This window comes from Haematobia irritans, chromosome 4 (genome assembly GCF_050003625.1).
Source record: "Haematobia irritans isolate KBUSLIRL chromosome 4, ASM5000362v1, whole genome shotgun sequence".
Taxonomy (NCBI): Eukaryota; Metazoa; Arthropoda; class Insecta; order Diptera; family Muscidae; genus Haematobia; species Haematobia irritans.
In genome coordinates this window covers 222,474,674-222,493,520 of record NC_134400.1, presented here as the reverse complement: position 1 = coordinate 222,493,520, position 18,847 = coordinate 222,474,674, and the positions used below count along the sequence as shown (strand labels likewise).

The window sequence follows — 18,847 nt, the reverse complement described above, 5'->3', positions numbered from 1 at the left end:
CTGAATGTAATAGATCAAAATGCTTCTGCAAACAATAAAATGAACTATAAGTGGAATAAATATGATCGCAGTAGTTAATATATTTTCGGTCACAATCTAGAAACAAATGGCGACACTGTTGACCTTTTAACCTTTTCCAAAATGTCAATACAACGTTTTTGGTTATATTTTGATTTAGTTTTTATTAAGTTACTAACATGTTGTGTTTTTTCTCTTTTAATTTATTACAAGGTATGACATAATAAATTAGAAAATACTTATTTTTTATACTATAACAATTTCACAGTGATAATAATAAATAACTAAAATTATTTGATTTCTTTATACAATACATTTACACAGGATCAAAAAGGGGGAGGGGGAGCTTCAACCTAAAATCACCAATTAAAAATAAAATACTGCAATGGAGAGTGTTCTCTCCGTTTGTTTTTTGTTTTTTTACAAATTCAAATCACATTGTCATATCATTTATTTTTTTTTACAAATTAATGATATCTCATCACTATATATACGAATTTTACCCCTTATATGTTAGGATAATTGTTAAGAGAGGGGGAAGAGGGGTTCAATAATGTTTGAGGGGGGTATGTATAAATAGTTCTCTTTTTGGTTTTAAGCTACATTCTCCATTTGCCGGATTTCTGCGTATTTTTTATTACTTTGGCTAAAAACTATCGACTGAAAAAAATTGCATCTGTTTCACGTTATTAAATGTTTTTATGCTTGTTTCCGTTTCCGTTTAAACTTCTTTCCGTTGACTTTTATATCCGTTTCCGCTATATGCGGTTCGTGGAATTTTATTTCTCTGTGTTGGAGTGTGAGTGTGTGTGCGGTTTGTTGGATTCAGTTACTGGCTAATAAATTCGTAATTTTTTTTTTGTGTTTTGTTAAAGTTTGAGAACTCAAACACTCTAAACATTGACATTGACCACTGCCTCTGCTGGGGTAAAACTTAAGAATCTCCTTGGAAATAGGAATTCTGCATGAGATACAGTTTGTCAATGGGGTTTATGAGGTTATTATTCAAATTGGCCAATATATCCTGGGGATTGGAATTATGATGATGGCCTGAGGAACTGGTCGATTGCAATTCCAAATTATTAAGAGACAGGGAGTCTGCATCATCATCCAAATGATCGAAATTGCTGCCATCCAAGGAAAGATCTGAACTACAAAAACTGTCATTTGAATTTGCTGGATAATCTGCAAAAAAAAAGAAAAGATAATTTAATGACCTGCTAATTATGAGAATGTGGCAAAAATTCGTACCATCTGGAGAAAACGGCAGATTGGGATTCAAAGGCTGTGTGGCATAGGAATTATCCATGCCCAGATAACCATTTTCACTGCCCGATCCTGAACCCAACTCTTGCTTAATGCCATCCTTATCTTTGCCTTCTTTGTCCTTGTCATCGCCACCATTCCTATTGCTATTGTTCTTGGCTTTCCTTTGGATTTTCTTCATTTTGGCTCTTTGATTTTGAAACCATACTTGAACTACCCGGACTGAGAGACCTGTATCCTTGGCCAAGGCTTCTCTCACTTTACGACAGGGTTTGGGTGATTGTTCGAATGAGGCCTTGAATTGCTTACGCTGGGCTGATGTTAAAATTGTACGGGGCCTCTTGGGACCTCGACGACCATCACGAGGTCTCATTAGATCATCATCATCCAAACCCAAATAGCCACAATGTTGTGCTGCTGCCGCCAAAAACATTTCCTTATCCAAGTCATGACGAAAGCATAAAATCTGGCCATCCCTAAGCATGAATTGTTCACCCTTTTGCAATGGGATGCGACAGGCGAAACATACGAAACAGGATAGATGGAATATTAAATTGGGCAGGGGTCGCATAACCATATCATGGGGCAGGATTGGATGACAGCAAGCGGCGCATTTAAAGGCAAATATTCTGGAAAGGAAAATGGACGATTTTCAGTTTAGTATTTTGTAAAGGTTGTAACAAAGAAATTCTAATCTCTACCTGTCATAGTCCATTTTGCAATACATTTTCCCATTTCTAACATAGCAGGTTTGATGTAATTGCAGGCCACAATAACTGCAGGACAGACAATTCTCATGCCAATTTGTTTCGCCAACATTCATGAGATAACGATCATGGATCTTGAGTCCACATCCTTCACAAACTTCAAAATTTTTCTCACATTTTATTTGGTCGACTTCTGTAAAGAGGGAAAAGTGGAGGAAATATTTATAAAGGTGTTGTTTTGAAAAGATTATTTGGAAATAAATTGAGAGATATTTTTAGGTCTCCGTGACTTTTGCTAATACGACTGATACACCCAGAGAAGGTAAATAATCACCTCAAACATATTTGTAGAGCAAAATGTTATTTTTAGACGGGACGTGTTTGTCTCATAACTGTAAAAATTTAAAAATTTTTTTAATAGTATTTTCCCTCTGGGTGGGTTCAATGTTTTTTGAGTGTATTCAATACCATGTTCTCATCTTTAGTGTCTGTCATTAAAATGACAAAAATCATTAAAAAAAAAAACTAAACATTTTCACATTCGGCAAAATAAACTAAAATCGCCGGTTTTGCTTGAACTAAAACAAAATTAAATCGGCTATAGAAATTTCCTTTTTAGAGTGTATCAAAACAAAATATTTCCTGCAATAATGCTTTGAAGATTTGAAATTGACAATTTCTGTTGAATAAACCCTGCTCTCCCAAACATACATTTTTCAGTTTTCATAAAGAATTTCCTCTTTTTGTTTTTGTCATCAATATGCATTCTCAGTTTAGTTGTTGTGCTCTTTGAAAACAAACGCTTGTGGGACATGTTCTGAAAGGGATGAGTGAGTTTGTGATGGAGTGGCTTGCATTTTCATTGTAAGCTTTTCGCTTTTCATGTCACATTTCAAATATGATTTACTAAGCATATCACTATAATCGTCGATAAACTTGTTGGTTGGCTTTGTTAGCCGGATTGCGAAAAGAGTTATAAGGCAGGATAGGGAGAGAGAGAGAGCGATTTTTTCTGTTGTTGTTGACATTGTGCATAGGAGTGAGCTGGTATGTGTCGTTTGAATTTAACCATAATCAAAATGCGTTTTTATTTTTCGTTCTTTGTTTTGTTCAATGCACAATATTTTGCTTTTGTACATTTTCTGCCACAATAACCGTCAACATTCATAAATCAAAATGGCAAAGACTCTTGAGCTCGTATTTTACACTTAAGCCTCCCATCCTAATATTTGAAGAGTGAGAGAGTTCACATTTTTGTTCTTTTTATTGTATCCACTATTTGGTTTTTGCTTATATGCTCAAGCTTAAATCCAACCCCAATGTAGTCTAGCATTTTTTTCTGTTGCTTTGCTCTCCAAACATTCATCTGCCAACCCCCCATTGGTAAATTCAACCATAGTTGAATGTTAGAAATTTCTGTGTGCACGTGTATATGGTCAATATTGTGTGTGTACATGTGATTTGCTGTTGGTTCGGAAACAGTTTGTGGGGGTTGGAGTGGGGGTGACATGGGGAAACACACAATCATATAAAAAAAAAACTGAGTAGTTATGTTTTCGTTTGCTGAGTGAGTGGTGAGTGAACAAGTGCAGCACTTGTTGGATGAATCAAGGCTTCGTCACCCAGCAAACATATTATTGATTGTAATAATAAACATTTTAATATAATGTTAGTATTTGAAATGATTAATTTATATTAATAATGTTAGAATATGCAGAAAAAAGTCCATCGTTAAGCTGATGCCAATTTTATCTAGTTTTTATTGCAAAACCTTAATTTTTGTACAAATTTATTTTATTATTTGAAATTTTGAACAGTCCAATCCAAATTACTCTAACAAATTTTGAACTAATCGTGGGTATAAAAATCAATGACCGGACAATACGTTCAATGCAAATTGAAGCTGAAGAAAATGTTCATACACTTCTCAAAAATACTAAGAATAAACTACGGTTCCATTTGGCAAATCATTATTCGCTTTTCAGTAATGGTGACGGTTTTAATATTGTTTGTATGCGAAAGTCCCCGATTTCGTTATATGAAATGAAATACCCTTATAATTGTGACACTCAAATCCTATATGGCACTAAGTCCAATTCAATTCCCTTCATGTTATTATTGTGTTTTGAAAAAAAAAAAATTTCAAGGCTTATGTCCATTTTCATATAGCTCAGTTAGACTTTGACTGCCAGTTAGCAGAAATTGCATTCCTGTTAACTTTAATGGAAAAAATTTCAGCAGTTAAGTTCTTACCTTGAATATGGAATATATAGGCAACAAGGCGATATGTCCATTGAACGGTTCAAAAGTACGTAAGCTAACGGTGCACTAATGGAGCTTCATGAAAATGGAGTTTAAATAATAATTTATACACAAATTTAGCTTATCATTTGTGTATAATTTGTACACAAATGAAGCATAAATATTAACTAAATTCATGTCTCCTAGAAAATAGTTTAGAATTTCTTAAAATTTTTAAATTTTACCATCTCGTGTAGTACTAAATATTTCTTTTTTTGGCAATTTTGAAGTCAGAAGTATTCGTCGGACCTATTCCTAAACAATATCCACCATGAATCTCAGATACACCAGGTCACAACGCCAAAGTGAAAGGTAATCTCTATGGGTTACCACAAAGATCTGTTGAAATGATTCGGGTTAAGAATTTATATCTAGAATTGGCATATACGATGGTCCACAAGGTTCAAGCAAATTAAGTAACAATATAGTCTTTGTTGTATAGTCTTTATTGTGGTTCATTATTTGCAGTGTTTTTCTTTCCTGTGATACATCTTTTCAAATTTTGTGCTGGGTGAACCTCGACTCTTATATACTCTAAAGTGTTCGTTTTATTTGCATTTGTTGTTTTATGGTTATTTCTGTGGCTTTTAGTAGATTTTTTTTAATAATACACATACTTACTACCACAATAACAACAACTAGAGTTGTAAAAAAAATGTTCCACTGCTAAAAAGCCCTCTGTCATGTGTTTTATAACCTCTTCAGTACCAGTTAAAGGTAATTTATGGTTAACAATTTCCATAGGAAAATAAAATGGCATAGAAATTTTGAACTGCAGATCAGTGTTATGAAAAATGTGGCAAAGAATAAGAGGAATGAGCTGTTTCTTCGACATCCATAATTGTTCTGTACATTTAAATGAGTTAAACATGACAATCCAATGATAAAATCATTCGCAGATATCGAATGCAGTTGCGAGGCCTGTAGATATTTGTGCTTACACCCTCAAAAAAAATCGCCTCTCTAACATATGTTCCAAACATATTTTGCAGGAAGCACATATATTATTGGATACTGCCGAAACATTAATATGTTTGTTTTATGTGAACATATAATATGTTTGGAAGCATTTTGAGCCCAAAAATATTATATGCTTGGAAGAATTTTCCCCAAAGAAGATTGTGCTCATTCCCTAACATAATTTTCACTTCCACGAAATTTTTTAGTTCTTGGCACCTTTTTCTGTAATACAAATAATGTTGAAGAAATTATTCAATTTTATATTTTTTTTTAATTTTACCTTTCGCCTGGACGGAGAATCGAACCGAGGACCATACAGTTTGTAAGTCAACACCAGCGTTGCCAGAATTGTTTCACCAAAAACCGCTAGATTTGCCCAAAAAAAAAATAGCTAAAAAAAGCTAAAAAATGCTAAAAAATAGCTAGAAAAAAATCTAATATTTTTTGTATCAAAAGTCACATTTTTGATTGAAATTTAACAAACTTAAAGGCTTTATTTCACTTACAATGCATATTATTTTCATTTTAATTCCACTTCTGTGAGACTGTAACAATATCTAAGGCATATTAGCTCTGTTTGCGTATTCGATACATTTTGATTACTATCACAAATTTTTTACTGGAAGTCCTTCGTTTTTTGGGAGCTACATTCCCAAGACCTCTATTTTATTTACTTGTTATTTTAAAATATTAAATGATCTAAGCATGCTTTGGATTTGGTAAAAAAATGATTTGTCATTTTTTTAAATAAAATTTTAGTTTGGTTTTGAAATTGTGAAAAAATCGAAATACATTACTTTTATTTAAATTGTAGAAAATACCTATAGTTTACATTTCCCAGTAAAAACATTTTCCTTTTCTTCATGAGCTATCAAAGTGCTTTAAAAACGTGCTAACGCCAACTTAAATTTCCAAATTCAGACTCCTATTCAAGTAGAAATTATTGTATATATACGTTTTTAAAATAAAGTGTTGAAAAACATCTTCTATTTTTGAACGCTATTTTGGTTTGTGGTTAAGATGCAAAAACTCCTCGCATTTAAAGACTATTTCATTAATTCTTCCTTCTTTCATGAAAACATACCCATTTTTAAGTTGAATCACTTAATTATAAGGACAAAACGACTTTATCGTCTTTTGGACAAGGAAAACAGTTTATATAAAAGAAATTCACAAATGCTATTATAACCAAAATTCGCGTTCGTATTTTAAGGAGACGACAATATTTTTTCAGTGCACAAAGCTATTCACATCTACTATTTTAATTTAGTAATATCGTAATAACTTTAGAATATTATAATAACATAAAAAGGATAAACGAGTCAAATGATAATATTCCCAACAATTTACTGACAGTTTATCTAACAAATTTGTATGGTAATAGTAGATTTAAAGTTTACGATAACTTTTTTGTATATAATGAAAAAACTTTACAACAAGGTGTATTTGCTATAAAAATGCCCGCATAATGGCTGGACTCATTATTAATGTTTCAACTGAGCTTTGAAATATGTGGAAACCCTTATACTTGCATCAAGGCTTAGATAAAAACGCCGATTTATCCATATTTCAATAGAAACATGTCGAAAATAAAAAAAGCCAAAAATAGCTAAAAGGGTCATGAAAAAAAGCCAGAAAAAAAGCTAAAAGCTAAATGCATTTGTTTCCCGCTAAACGTCTTCAAAAAAAGCCAAATCTAGCGGGAAAAAGCTAAATTGGCAACGCTGGTCAACACACTACCACTGAGCTACGTAGCTGTTATAGTCACCAGTAGACAATTATCGTTATAAGTTACATTTATATAGCATAGTTTGCAGCGCCCACGAGCCCATGCAAACATAACATTATTTAACAGAAACATACATGTGTTGGCAACGTGGAGCAGTGGTTAGCATGTCTGCCGTACATGCAAAGGGTCGTGGGTTCAACCCCTGCTCCGACCAAACACCATTTTTTTTTTTTAATTTACACATTTATATTTATACTATATTAAATTTTTATAATGAAACTTCGAAATGTGGGTTATTAAAGATTTACATTCAGAAACAGTGCTTGATATAAACGAAATGGACTGAGCTTTTGGCTAAGATATTATTTTTTTATTGCAAAAATAACAATTTTGTAATAAAAAACTGGTTTTGGTATAAAAGTTTGAAATTTTGGAAGGAATTCAAAAACTCTAACAAAGGAAGAACGTGGGGTCGAGTATAAACATACATAAATAATTTTATAATATACACAAATTAAATAATAATTAGGCTTAAATTAAATAATATTTAGACTTAAGCATATACAATTTTTGGCCTTATCATAAAGCAGTTTCCGAAACAACATATAAGCGGTTTCACAGAAATTGCTCTCTTTTGATTCTCTCGCTGTGTTAATTTGATATCTTTCGTCGACCCTCCCGTTTTTTATCTCTATTTCTTTCTCTATACTCTCTCTCTCTGTCGCTCTCTGAATAAAATATCACAACATATATATGTTTACTCGAAATTTGTAAATTTATATATGTTTACATTCACACATATAATTTTTATGAAACATGCATGCCCCAAACATAATATATTCTAACATATTAACATATGTGTTCCAAACATTTAGTGTTAGTTTGAGAACATTACATGTTTGCACTTAAATATATTGTGTTTAAAACTTGTGCCCGAAACACATTTTGTTTATATCGAAACATATGAAAAACATATTTTTCTAACAGTGTAGATTCCAATCCGTAGTCATTAAATTATCTGCATTAAACTCACATTTATTGTTCTTTCACAAAAACAAAAAGATAACAAAATTTCACCATTATACAAATATCCCAGCAAAAAAGCGTCGCCAAAAAAGTAATGAAAATGTTCTTTTTATATCCGGAAGTGGTGCAAAATTGGCGCAGAAGCAATGAATTTAACATGGGCTTGTCATAGGACGGAAGTCCTCCATTTCAACTGCCGTTTCACTGAATTTGAATCACTTTTTTAGGCGTGATCCGAATTCAATGTTTTGGATGTAAATTAAAAAATTCTGTGATATTTTGTCAAATAAATAATTTGTATAACTTTTTATAATTTTTAATGGATTCTAAATCTTGTCGGAAACGTTTGACCTCAAATATTTTAAAAAATGCACAATTTTTTCAAATTGGATTTAGCATTTTTGTCGATAAAATTTAAATGATTTGTACCATTTTATGAATTCTTACTCTGTTTTTAACGTATTTGAAATAAAAAAGTTAAAATTATCCATTAAAAGTATGAAACAAACAAGTTATTAAAAATTGAATTGAAAGAACTTCCTGGGTAGTTAAAATAAAGAACATCATTGGGAGTGCATCTTCTGGAAGTGCTTTTAAAGTTGTGCCTTTGGAAGAACTTCCAATTTTTTTTTTGCTGGGATATTAATCTTTTTTGTCAAATGAAACAAAATTGATATAAAAATACTTTTTTTCTGTTGTTTAATGAAATTTACATATTTTGAAGGAACAAATTTGTGTTATCATTTTTTAAAATGTCTTTTAAGTAAAAATTAATCATTTTAAAAAGCTATAAAACATATGAAATATGAATATTTTCCCACATGTGACAAAATTTAACTTACTCCCATTTTCATGAAGCTCCGTTAGTGCTCCGTTAACTAACGAACTTTTAAACCGTATTATGGACATAGCTGCCGTCTTGCCTATATATTCCATATGCCAGTTAGGAACTTAACTGTCGACAATTTTTCAGTTAAAGTTAGCCGGAGTGAAGATATTTGAAATTTTCTTTTTGTTAATTGACAGTTAAAGCCTAACGGAGCTACATGAAAATTGCCGTTAAACCAATTAATTTTTATGAACTAAAATAAAGTTAAATCGGCTATTGAAATATTTGTTTTTCTATTCTACTATATTCTGAGGGTTGATTTTCAATATTGTTTTTTTGTCAATGTCAATGAATTGTTTATTAGAAATTAGAATTTGTGAATTTAATTAGAATTTGTGAATTTAACACACATTGCCAATACACCCACAAAAAAATCGTTTCTGTAACCCTAAACATACCCTAAACAGATTTTGTTTCAAGCATATATATTGTTTGTATTGTTCAAACATATTCTGTTTCACCTTACACATACACTGGTAGAAAAAAAAATAATGACATTTTCTTTGTGTACATATATTTTTAAGTCGCCAATTGGTTAATTCCATTCTTTTACTTGCAGCTTGCTCTCTAGGTCTCTCTTTCTAAACACATATATGTTTATAGGCTATTTCTAAATTAATACATGTTTCCATCCAAACTTATTATATTTACAAAAATGTTATGTCCCAAACATAATATGTTCTAACATATTAACATATATGTCACAAACATGTTATGTTAGTTTATGAGCACTATATGCTTGCACTTTAAAACAATGTGTTAAAAAAATTTGAGTTCCAAAAATATAATTTTTACACTAAAACATATGAAAAACAGTCTTTTTCGTCCGTGTACGATGACAGCCTACATATCTGGTGAAAGTTTTGCAAAATATTTGAAATCTAACATCTGTCTGTCAGGAACAAAATATTTTCCACACTAGTCAACAATTTTTGGTAAGAAAATACCATTCATTCATTACATTCATCTAACTATGAAACCATTGTGCGTATGTTTGTGTGAAGTTTTATTCATAATGCTTGATTAATATTCATGGCCAATCTGAAATCACACATACCAAAATAGTTTCCCTAACTATTCAACACCTTAGTAAATGTCGGAATAAATGTTTGTATTAGTCAGTTAGGAAATAATTGTTATCGTAGTTTAGCCTATCGCATACTATTAAGGCTTAGGTTAGGATAGCACCTTCTTATCTGCTTTGAAATATTCGTCAAACAGATGAACAGACGGATTGACTAATATCAAGTTTCAGATCGACAAGGAGGTGATTCTGAGTCGATCAGAATGCAATTAGCGAGTCAATAATTCTGGTTGGCAGATTATATAAAATGTTGTTTTCCTGCCACACCTTAAGATGTCTGTCGAAATCTGATACATAATTTGAGAGAAAATAACATAGTGAGTGTTCTTCGCTCTTAATTACACCTATATCCAGTCCGATACCACTTAGGAAAGGTTTAGGAATACTTAGAAATTATAGAACCCATGATAGAACCCATCACCCTTTGTATTCCAGGAGGACATGTTTGACCATTTCACTACTGTGTCTCTGAAGACTCAATAAATATCAAATTCAAGTTTAATGTAAATATTTGTCAAACATAACAATCCATCCCCCATTTTCCATGTATTTTCCACAAAAGCCAACGATTAGCTTCAAATGCCCTTTAATGATAATCACCGAAAGCCACTTCAAATATGACACAAAGCCTTCAAAATATTGTAGTGTGATAATGCATGCGATATTGTTATATATCTAGGTAAACTATACCAAATATTCATGGTATCCCCCAAAAAATCCTTTGGTTATAGTTCGATTGAAACTTCCAACATTAGATAGTTAAGATAAGAATCGCTTGGAGTAGACAAATATGTTGATAGGTAGATAAGATTAGCATACAAAAAATACTGCCAACATTCCAACTTATGGCAAAGTGTTGATGATGAGGAAAAATTCTAAATTGGAACCTGCCAACGTGGACTTATGGGAGTTTACCATGCAAAGGGTAAAACTATGATTTGGCATTTTTATGACATCAATGACAAATAATAATCGCAATTATGTCAATATTGGATAAAACGAAGTCGATAGGACAGTAAATGGCAGAAGAAAAAATTGTGTTTAATTGAGTTATTGAGACTATATTTAATTGAATACATTACGGGATCAACCCCAGAGCCTATGTGTATGCACTTGTCCTAGTTGGTTAAAACCAATGGAAGGGACTGACCCTTTTGAAACGGGATAAATTTGCACCCTTACACATGACTTGGACTCAGCCCAAAGTACAGGATCTAGAAGATTTGAAGCAATTACAATAAAAAATGTTAATTGGATCAAACAATTTCGCGTTTGAAACTAAAAAATAATATTTTCCGTGTAGACACCTCCAAATAAAGCCCCAAAATCGCCAATATATTTTGATTTAAAATATTACCGACATGAGAAAAGTAAATAATTAATTGATTCAAGTAAATTACAATCAAATCACAAATTCGATTTGTATTAATCAATTGGATTAACTAAATTCTTTATGGGACCACATAATTTTTTTAAATCTCTGCTGAACATTATTCTCAGTGGCGTAATTTCTCAGTGGAGTAATTTCAATATTGAAATAAAATATTTTTTCTTTTTGTTTCAGTGTACATCTTTGTGTAAGCTTAAATTGCGTTTTCTTTTTAATGCACACCTTCTTCTATTTATGCAAGATTTATGAAATTCCATAGACACGATCTATTTAATTCTCAAAAATCCCCAATGAATGAAATTTTATCACTACTAACAAAAAATGTTCCATTGAAATTGTGAGGAAAGGGTTTGGGACGATGCTAGGTGATGGTGGTCAGGTGGTACTAAGAAAAGAATGAAAAACTTGCAGATAAATTAAGGTAAACATACCAACACCTAAGTTGAAAAACCAAAAGGATTGTTCACCGGAAGTTCTCTTTCGTGGCACATTTTGAAAATGAAACGACGAAGCCAAAAGTTTTGACAGACAATATCAAGGTGAACATTTAGAAACACTTTCCCGGATGAAATGAGGAAGAAAACTTTTCCAGTTTTTAGTTCGTTTTTGTGTAAATTTCTGGGGAAAATTTGTACTGTCTGCTTCGAAAGCAATTCTTAGGCACGCAGGCACTCACACAGGCATATAACCAGAAGAAACTTTATTTGTATGGGTCCAGAAAATGACTTTAAGAATTGAGTGGTAATAGGATTAAAATTGTACACAAAAAGAAAAGGCTTTAAAAGATAAATGAAATGTTTTTCTCATCTTTCTAATTAACCCTTGGATTGTCAATGTCCAATACAGATGGCAATAAAAATTAAGTAAATATTTTTTGACAAATACAAGAAACTTCATTAGACACTATTAACTTTGCACAGGAAAAGTTCTGTTTTAAAGAAATATATTGTAGTTAGTAGTTGTTGAGGGAACATTCTCATATTGGGGAATTTCGATAAAACGTGAGTTGTCAACAAAAACTCTTCTTTTTTCTAACTTCAGCAAGGGCTGGAGGTTAAAAATATTTTGGTAATGTCGTGTGGTGGGACCACATTCAACAATCAAAACTTAAAAAAAAACTGATGTAGTTTTTTTAGCAAAGTACGTTTTTAAGAAAAGATTTCATTAATCAAACGCTAAAAACTATTTTTTGATTAAACTTTTTTAATATTTTGGTCGCAAATTTCAAAGGCGAGTATATAAGATTTTATTTCAAAGATAAAAAAGGTATCATAAAAATTAATATAACAACGTAATATATACCACATAGTCCATACGTGGTATACATTAAACTACAAAAGGGCCGATTAAATACGTATATAATTAAGTTTAAAGTTTCTATAGAAGTAAAATTTTGACAAAATTTTCTATAGAAATAAAATTTTGACAAAATTTTCTATAGAAATAAAATTTTGACAAAATTTTCTATAGAAATAAAATTTTGACAAAATTTTCTACAGAAATAAAATTTTGTCAAAATTTTCTATAGAAATAAAATTTTGACAAAATTTTCTATAGAAATAACATTTTGACAATGTTTTCTTTAAAAATAAAATTTTGGTGGATTATTTTTGGCTCGAGTGGTAACCATGATTATGAACCGATATGGACCAATTTTTGTGTGATTGGGGATCGGCTATATATAACTATAGACCGATATGGAACAATTTTGGTATGGTTATTAGCGGCCTTATACTAACACCACGTTGCAAATTTCAACCGGATCGGATGAATTTTGCTCCTCCAAGAGGCTCCGGAGATCAATTCTGGGGAACGGTTTATATGGGGGCTATATATAATTATGGACCGATATGGACCAATTCTTGCGGAGTGGACCAGAGGACAAACCTGGGGATCGATTTATATGGGGGCTATATATAATTATGGACCGATATGGACCAATTCTTGCATGGTTGTTAGAGACCATATACTAACAAGAAGAAGAACACGATTTTTTTGCTTGGTCATTAGAGAACATATACCAACACCATGTACCAAATTTAAGCCGGATCGGATGAAATTTGCTTCTCTTAGAGACTCCGCAAGCCAAATCGGGGGATCGGTTTATATGGGGGCTATATATAATTATGGACCGATGTGAACCAATTTTTGCATGGTTGTTAGAGACCATATACTAATATCATGTACCAAATTTCAGCCGGATCGGATGAAATTTGGTACATGATCTTAGTATATGGTCTCTAACAACCATGCAAAAATTGGTTCACATCGGTCCATAATTATATATAGCCGGATCGGATGAAATTTGCCTCACTTAGAGCAATCGCAAGCCAAATTTGGGGGTCCGTTTATATGGGGGCTATACGTAAAAGTGGACCGATATGGCCCATTTGCAATACCATCCGACCTACAGCAATAACAACTACTTGTGCGAAGTTTCAAGTCGATAGCTTGTTTCGTTCGGAAGTTACCGTGATTTCAACAGACGGACGGACGGACATGCTCAGATCGACTCAGAATTTCACCACGACCCAGAATATATATACTTTATGGGGTCTTAGAGCAATATGTCGATGTGTTACAAACGGAATGACAAATTTAATATACCCCATCCTATGGTGGAGGGTATACAAATCATAAATTTCAACCGGAATTTAAGGACATGCAATTAGCATAAAATTGAAGACAAATTTATTTAAAATAAAGAAATTTTATTTAAAAGAAAGTTTACAATCTTAGCTTTAAAAATAGTTTTCATTAAATTTAGGTACTCATCTTTGAAATTTGCTTCCCTCCATTAACGTCGTATGACGTTTGGTGTATATTCTCCTTAAAGTTAAGGAAACATTTTTGAAATAAACTTTACATAAGGTGAGATTTCGAATCGTTGGATTAAAGATAAAAAGCTTCTAATATAAGATAAGACTTTTATTTTTTGAAATTAAGAAATCACTATCTTTTATAAATTGGATATTAAAACGGTCGATAGTGTTGTTAAAATATCGGGCCAACACTCAAAAAAAAAAAAATATATATATATAAGGATTTTGATATTGATTCCAAACCAAAGATGCTGCCTTTTTCAAAATATGGACATTTTTAGGGACATACACAGCTTTATATCTAGGAACAATAGAATTAAAATTAGGACACAGATCTCATTTATCGATTTTCCAATTTCTATTTGCGATATATTAATAAAGCTGTTGGCGTACAAACAAATGACAGTTTAAGAATCCGAAAAACTGTTTATTCAATGTCCTCAAATAAATTTTAGCCTATATTTGAAGCGTTTTGTTCTTATATGTAAAAAATCAATATACTAGTTAATTTGGAGATTTCTTTAAACTAAAAATGTTTTTCTTTGGTTACAGGACAAGAAACTCGTATGACTTTAACGCAGAGACGACAATTTCTAAGATTCGTGCCCCAAATTTATTACAAAACAATTTCAAACAGTGGTTATATACTTTCTTTAAAATTCGCTATTTTAAAGAAATTTGTCCTTGTGTAAGTTTAAGTTAATATATAGATTTGAAGCTAGATAGCTCCTTCAAATTGTATTTTTTAAAGATGGCACGGAATCAATACTAAAATCCTTAAGTGAAGTTCAAAAATTCTTTGGATCCAAATAAACTTTTTTGAGTGTATGATAAAATAATATTTTATATAAGTCAATATCTTTCCAGTGTAAGGCAAATACGGCCCATTTTCAATTGTATCTAAAAATTGACTCAGATTTATTACAGGCAACTAAAGTTTAGACTACACTGAAAAAAAAGCATGCCCGGGTCTAAAAATTTTGTATTTACTTTAAAAATTTTGATATTGATTCAGAGCCAAAGAAGCGGATAATACAAGTAAGGATACTTTTAAGACACAATTCTCTTTTAAATTTGTGTTTTGTATAGTTGCCTTTAGGAAGCAAATTTTAATATTTCGCTTTTTCATATACTATCAAAGACCTTTAAAAACGAGTTAACGACAACTATATTTTGCAAATTAAGACTCGACTTCCAGAAGGAATTATGCTATGTTTCAAGTAAAAAACGTCTTTAAAATAAAGTATTGAATAACATGTCCTATATTTGAACGATTTTTTGCTTTGTAGTCAAGATGCAAAAAGACAACAAATTTAAAGACAATTTCATTAAATTTAAAGAATTTTTCTGAATTATTAAAGTCAATGTGACCTTAGCCCAAACATTTTTTCTTTCATGTTATGATATCCATTTTTAAGTGAAGTCACTTAATTATAAGGACAATACGACTTCATTAAAAGTTTACCGACTTTTGGACAAGGAAAAAAACTTTATATTAGAGAAATGCGTCTTCTATTCTAAGCAAAATTTGCATTCGTATTTTAAAGACATGAAATATTTGACCTCACGACAATATTTTTTTCAGTGTAGCATAGTTGTCCTTCATGTATAAATACCCATTTTACCAAGTTTGAGTTCAAAATATTTGCAACGACATATTTATAATCATTTTGATTTAGAGAAATATTTGTTTCATGTTACGAAAAAAATGTACCTTTTTTAAAAAAACAAAGTTCCTCTGGATTGCATTTTTTTAAGGATAACCGCCGTTAAAAAATAAATTTGAATTAAATATCCAAATGAATGAGATTCGATAAACGAATATTTTTCAATATTTTGTACATATTGAGATCAGAAATTCAAATATCTATTGGGTCACATGGAATTCTCACATTTGTTTTATCCTTAAATAAACCAAAATTGGCAACTACATTTTATCTTTATGTTCACGAATTGTTTCTATTTTGGTCTACTTTTAATGAATCTCCAATTGCCTATTTTACAGTGTACCAACCTGTTCGTCCATTACAATCCGTAGATAATTTGCTGCAGGTTGTTGTTAACTGGGCTGAGGTGGAACAGGAAGTGGAACTATGGATATTCGCTGGAGTTGTAGTGGGTGTTGATGCTGCTGAAGCAGTTGTCGTTGATGAGGAAGTGGTTGACGACGATGATGATGATGACGATGAGATTGAGGCAGAATTTGAGGCGGATGTGGAGGAATTGTGAGAGTTTAAAGCAGATTTAAGATTGCTATTGTTGTTGTTGTTGTGGTTGTTGCTAATATTACTGTTGTTGTTGTTGTTCATTGTACTAATTGCTGTGTCCTGAGGACTTTCTGTATTTGGGGCCAGACATGGCGTCTGCTGCTGTTGTTGTTGTTGTTGCTGGGCTATAGTTGCTGTTAATGAAGCTGTCGAGCAGGTGGTTAAAGAGTTGTTATGATTATTTGGTGCTGGCGGACAGGCTCCCAGACTGGGTGAAATCATCATCTGGTTTTGCGATTGTGATTGTAAATGATGGTGATTCATGGTACTTTGGTTGTTATTGTTGTTTATATTTATATTTTGCGCCGCCATAGAATTGGGGTTATCCAAAAATCTACCACCGCCGCCACCACCAGCACCATGAGCCTGTCCATGATGATGATGGGCATGGGGGTACAAAGAGGCACCATGATTTAGATTTGTAGGCATTGGATAAAATTCTAACATTGTAGTAAAAAATCACTGCACGCTTGTTAATTGAGAAAAATTTTGTAACACTTTTTTAATTGACTTGAATCTTAGTTTGTAATTTTTGCACTTTAAGTCACTTCGCCATGTATTATTATTATTATTATTTGTTTTTGTTTTAGGGGATTTTAGTCAACGCACATTGTGTTTTCACTTTATTCCTCGCATAACAAAATTCCTGTTTATTTTTCTCATCTTTGGTCTTGTGTTGATATTGAATTGTTGTTGTTCGTTTTATGTTTACACGGGAGTCGATGATTTTTTTTGAACGCGCCGCGTTGTCTGACCGATTTGTTCAACTGTCGTCTAGCATATGATCGCAAATCAGAAAAATCAAAGCATTTTAGATTTCACAACCACTATGCCACAGCAACTCAACTCACAATTCCAATTGAAAATTGAGAATTCTCAATTAGAATTCAACCCTCTCACAGTAAAACTACCCATGAAGGGAGCAAAATATCAAAATTCAACTCCTGCTGCCATTGACTTTTGTTTTTGGGTACATTTAGCAAATGTGTTATCGTCTGGCAGAAATAGTGGTGTAAACAACACTCAAAATATTCACTCTCACCGAAGAGCTGGTTTTTCCAACTAAATCAACAAGGAGTGTTGAACAGCCCTGTCTTTTCATGAAACAAGGGTTGAATACTGATAATAATTTCCCTCTACTTCCGGTGTGTGCGCATATCCCATGAGATTATCGGTCATTTCCCCTTTAGAATTCTCTGCACTCACATTGGTACTCACTCAACAGCAACATGTCATTGTTGCATACACACACACACACCCACCAAAGTACACTCAATCACCATGGCTCTCGATTTCACCCATCCTACCACACCCATTGCGAGTGAGTGTTGAGTATTTCATTTATGGGTGTGTGTGGAGTGTTGGCTAGGCCACAGCCCTACTTAACGCTGATTGGCTGTAGTATTTTGCACCATAATTCCCCTTCTTTCTGGATGAATTAATTCACCATTTTTTGGGATGAAGGATATGCAATGTTTAATTTCCGTTTGAGCATGACCGGGGGAGAGAAAACAAAACAACAAAGTGAAACAAGACAAAAAGGGACCAAAACCAAAATTCGTTCTAAAAACCAGTCTAATGTGAAAATGTCGAATGTTTGTTTATTTGTTGGCTTCATGCCTCAATGAACATTTCCACATTTTCCTCACTAGCAAAGATGATCCTTTGCGGTAGAAAGCAAAATAAAAAGCCGCTCTATTGATACAGGCCGACATTAAAAAAACGGTAGGAATGAGGATAGCAGGGCACGACAAACTGGATGCGAGTAGAGTGAAGGCAAAAAAAAACACGCACACAAAAACTTGCCCAACGACATTTGAGTATGTCATCGTCACATTGCAAGTGAACGTTTTTTTCTTGCCATATTTTCTTTTTGAAAACTTGTTTCGTCTTCTTCTTGTTCTCTTTGCCATGGATACTTTGTTGACTTTTTCCCCATCACAGAGACAAAAAATGGTGGCCTTTATTTTATTTTTTTCGTCTTGTTAAAATGTTGTTTTTGTTTTTGCCATTTTGTTTCTTTTTGATATGTTGCTTGACTGAAGTGTTTGCTGTCGCTGTGATTGTTCATTGTTAGCTTTACTTGTACTTCTGTGGCTGCATGCTTGAGAGGAGATTGCCGAAACAGAAACACAAACATGAAAATCTTAGCACAGTCCCTATAAGTAAGACTTTATTCAGAGTAATTTAAATGTGGCTCGAACAGTAACTGAACATTTTTTTTTAATTTAGAAATGAGAATTTTTGAACTTATATCTATAAAATAAATTCAAATCTCAAGTGAGGTGCTATGTTTCTGTTCATCTGTAGACGGTCTACTTCAGATTCCCATTGCTTTCATTTGTCAGGAAACAGAATGTAAATTTATTTATCCAATGTAAGCAAAAT

General features: G+C 32.3%; 1 protein-coding gene across 1 annotated transcript; it reads right to left on the bottom strand.

Moving 5' to 3' along the window:
- Positions 1-155: 155 nt before the first annotated feature.
- On the bottom strand, positions 156-17,217 carry Lmx1a (LIM homeobox transcription factor 1 alpha). The gene is made up of 4 exons (XM_075304757.1): positions 16,207-17,217; positions 1,986-2,184; positions 1,270-1,913; positions 156-1,203 (listed from the first exon to the last, which is right to left on the bottom strand). The coding sequence occupies exons 1-4, from the start codon at positions 16,904-16,906 to the stop codon at positions 953-955; spliced, it is 1,794 nt and encodes a 597-aa protein (XP_075160872.1). The 5' UTR covers positions 16,907-17,217; the 3' UTR covers positions 156-952.
- Between the last annotated feature and the right edge of the window lie 1,630 nt (positions 17,218-18,847).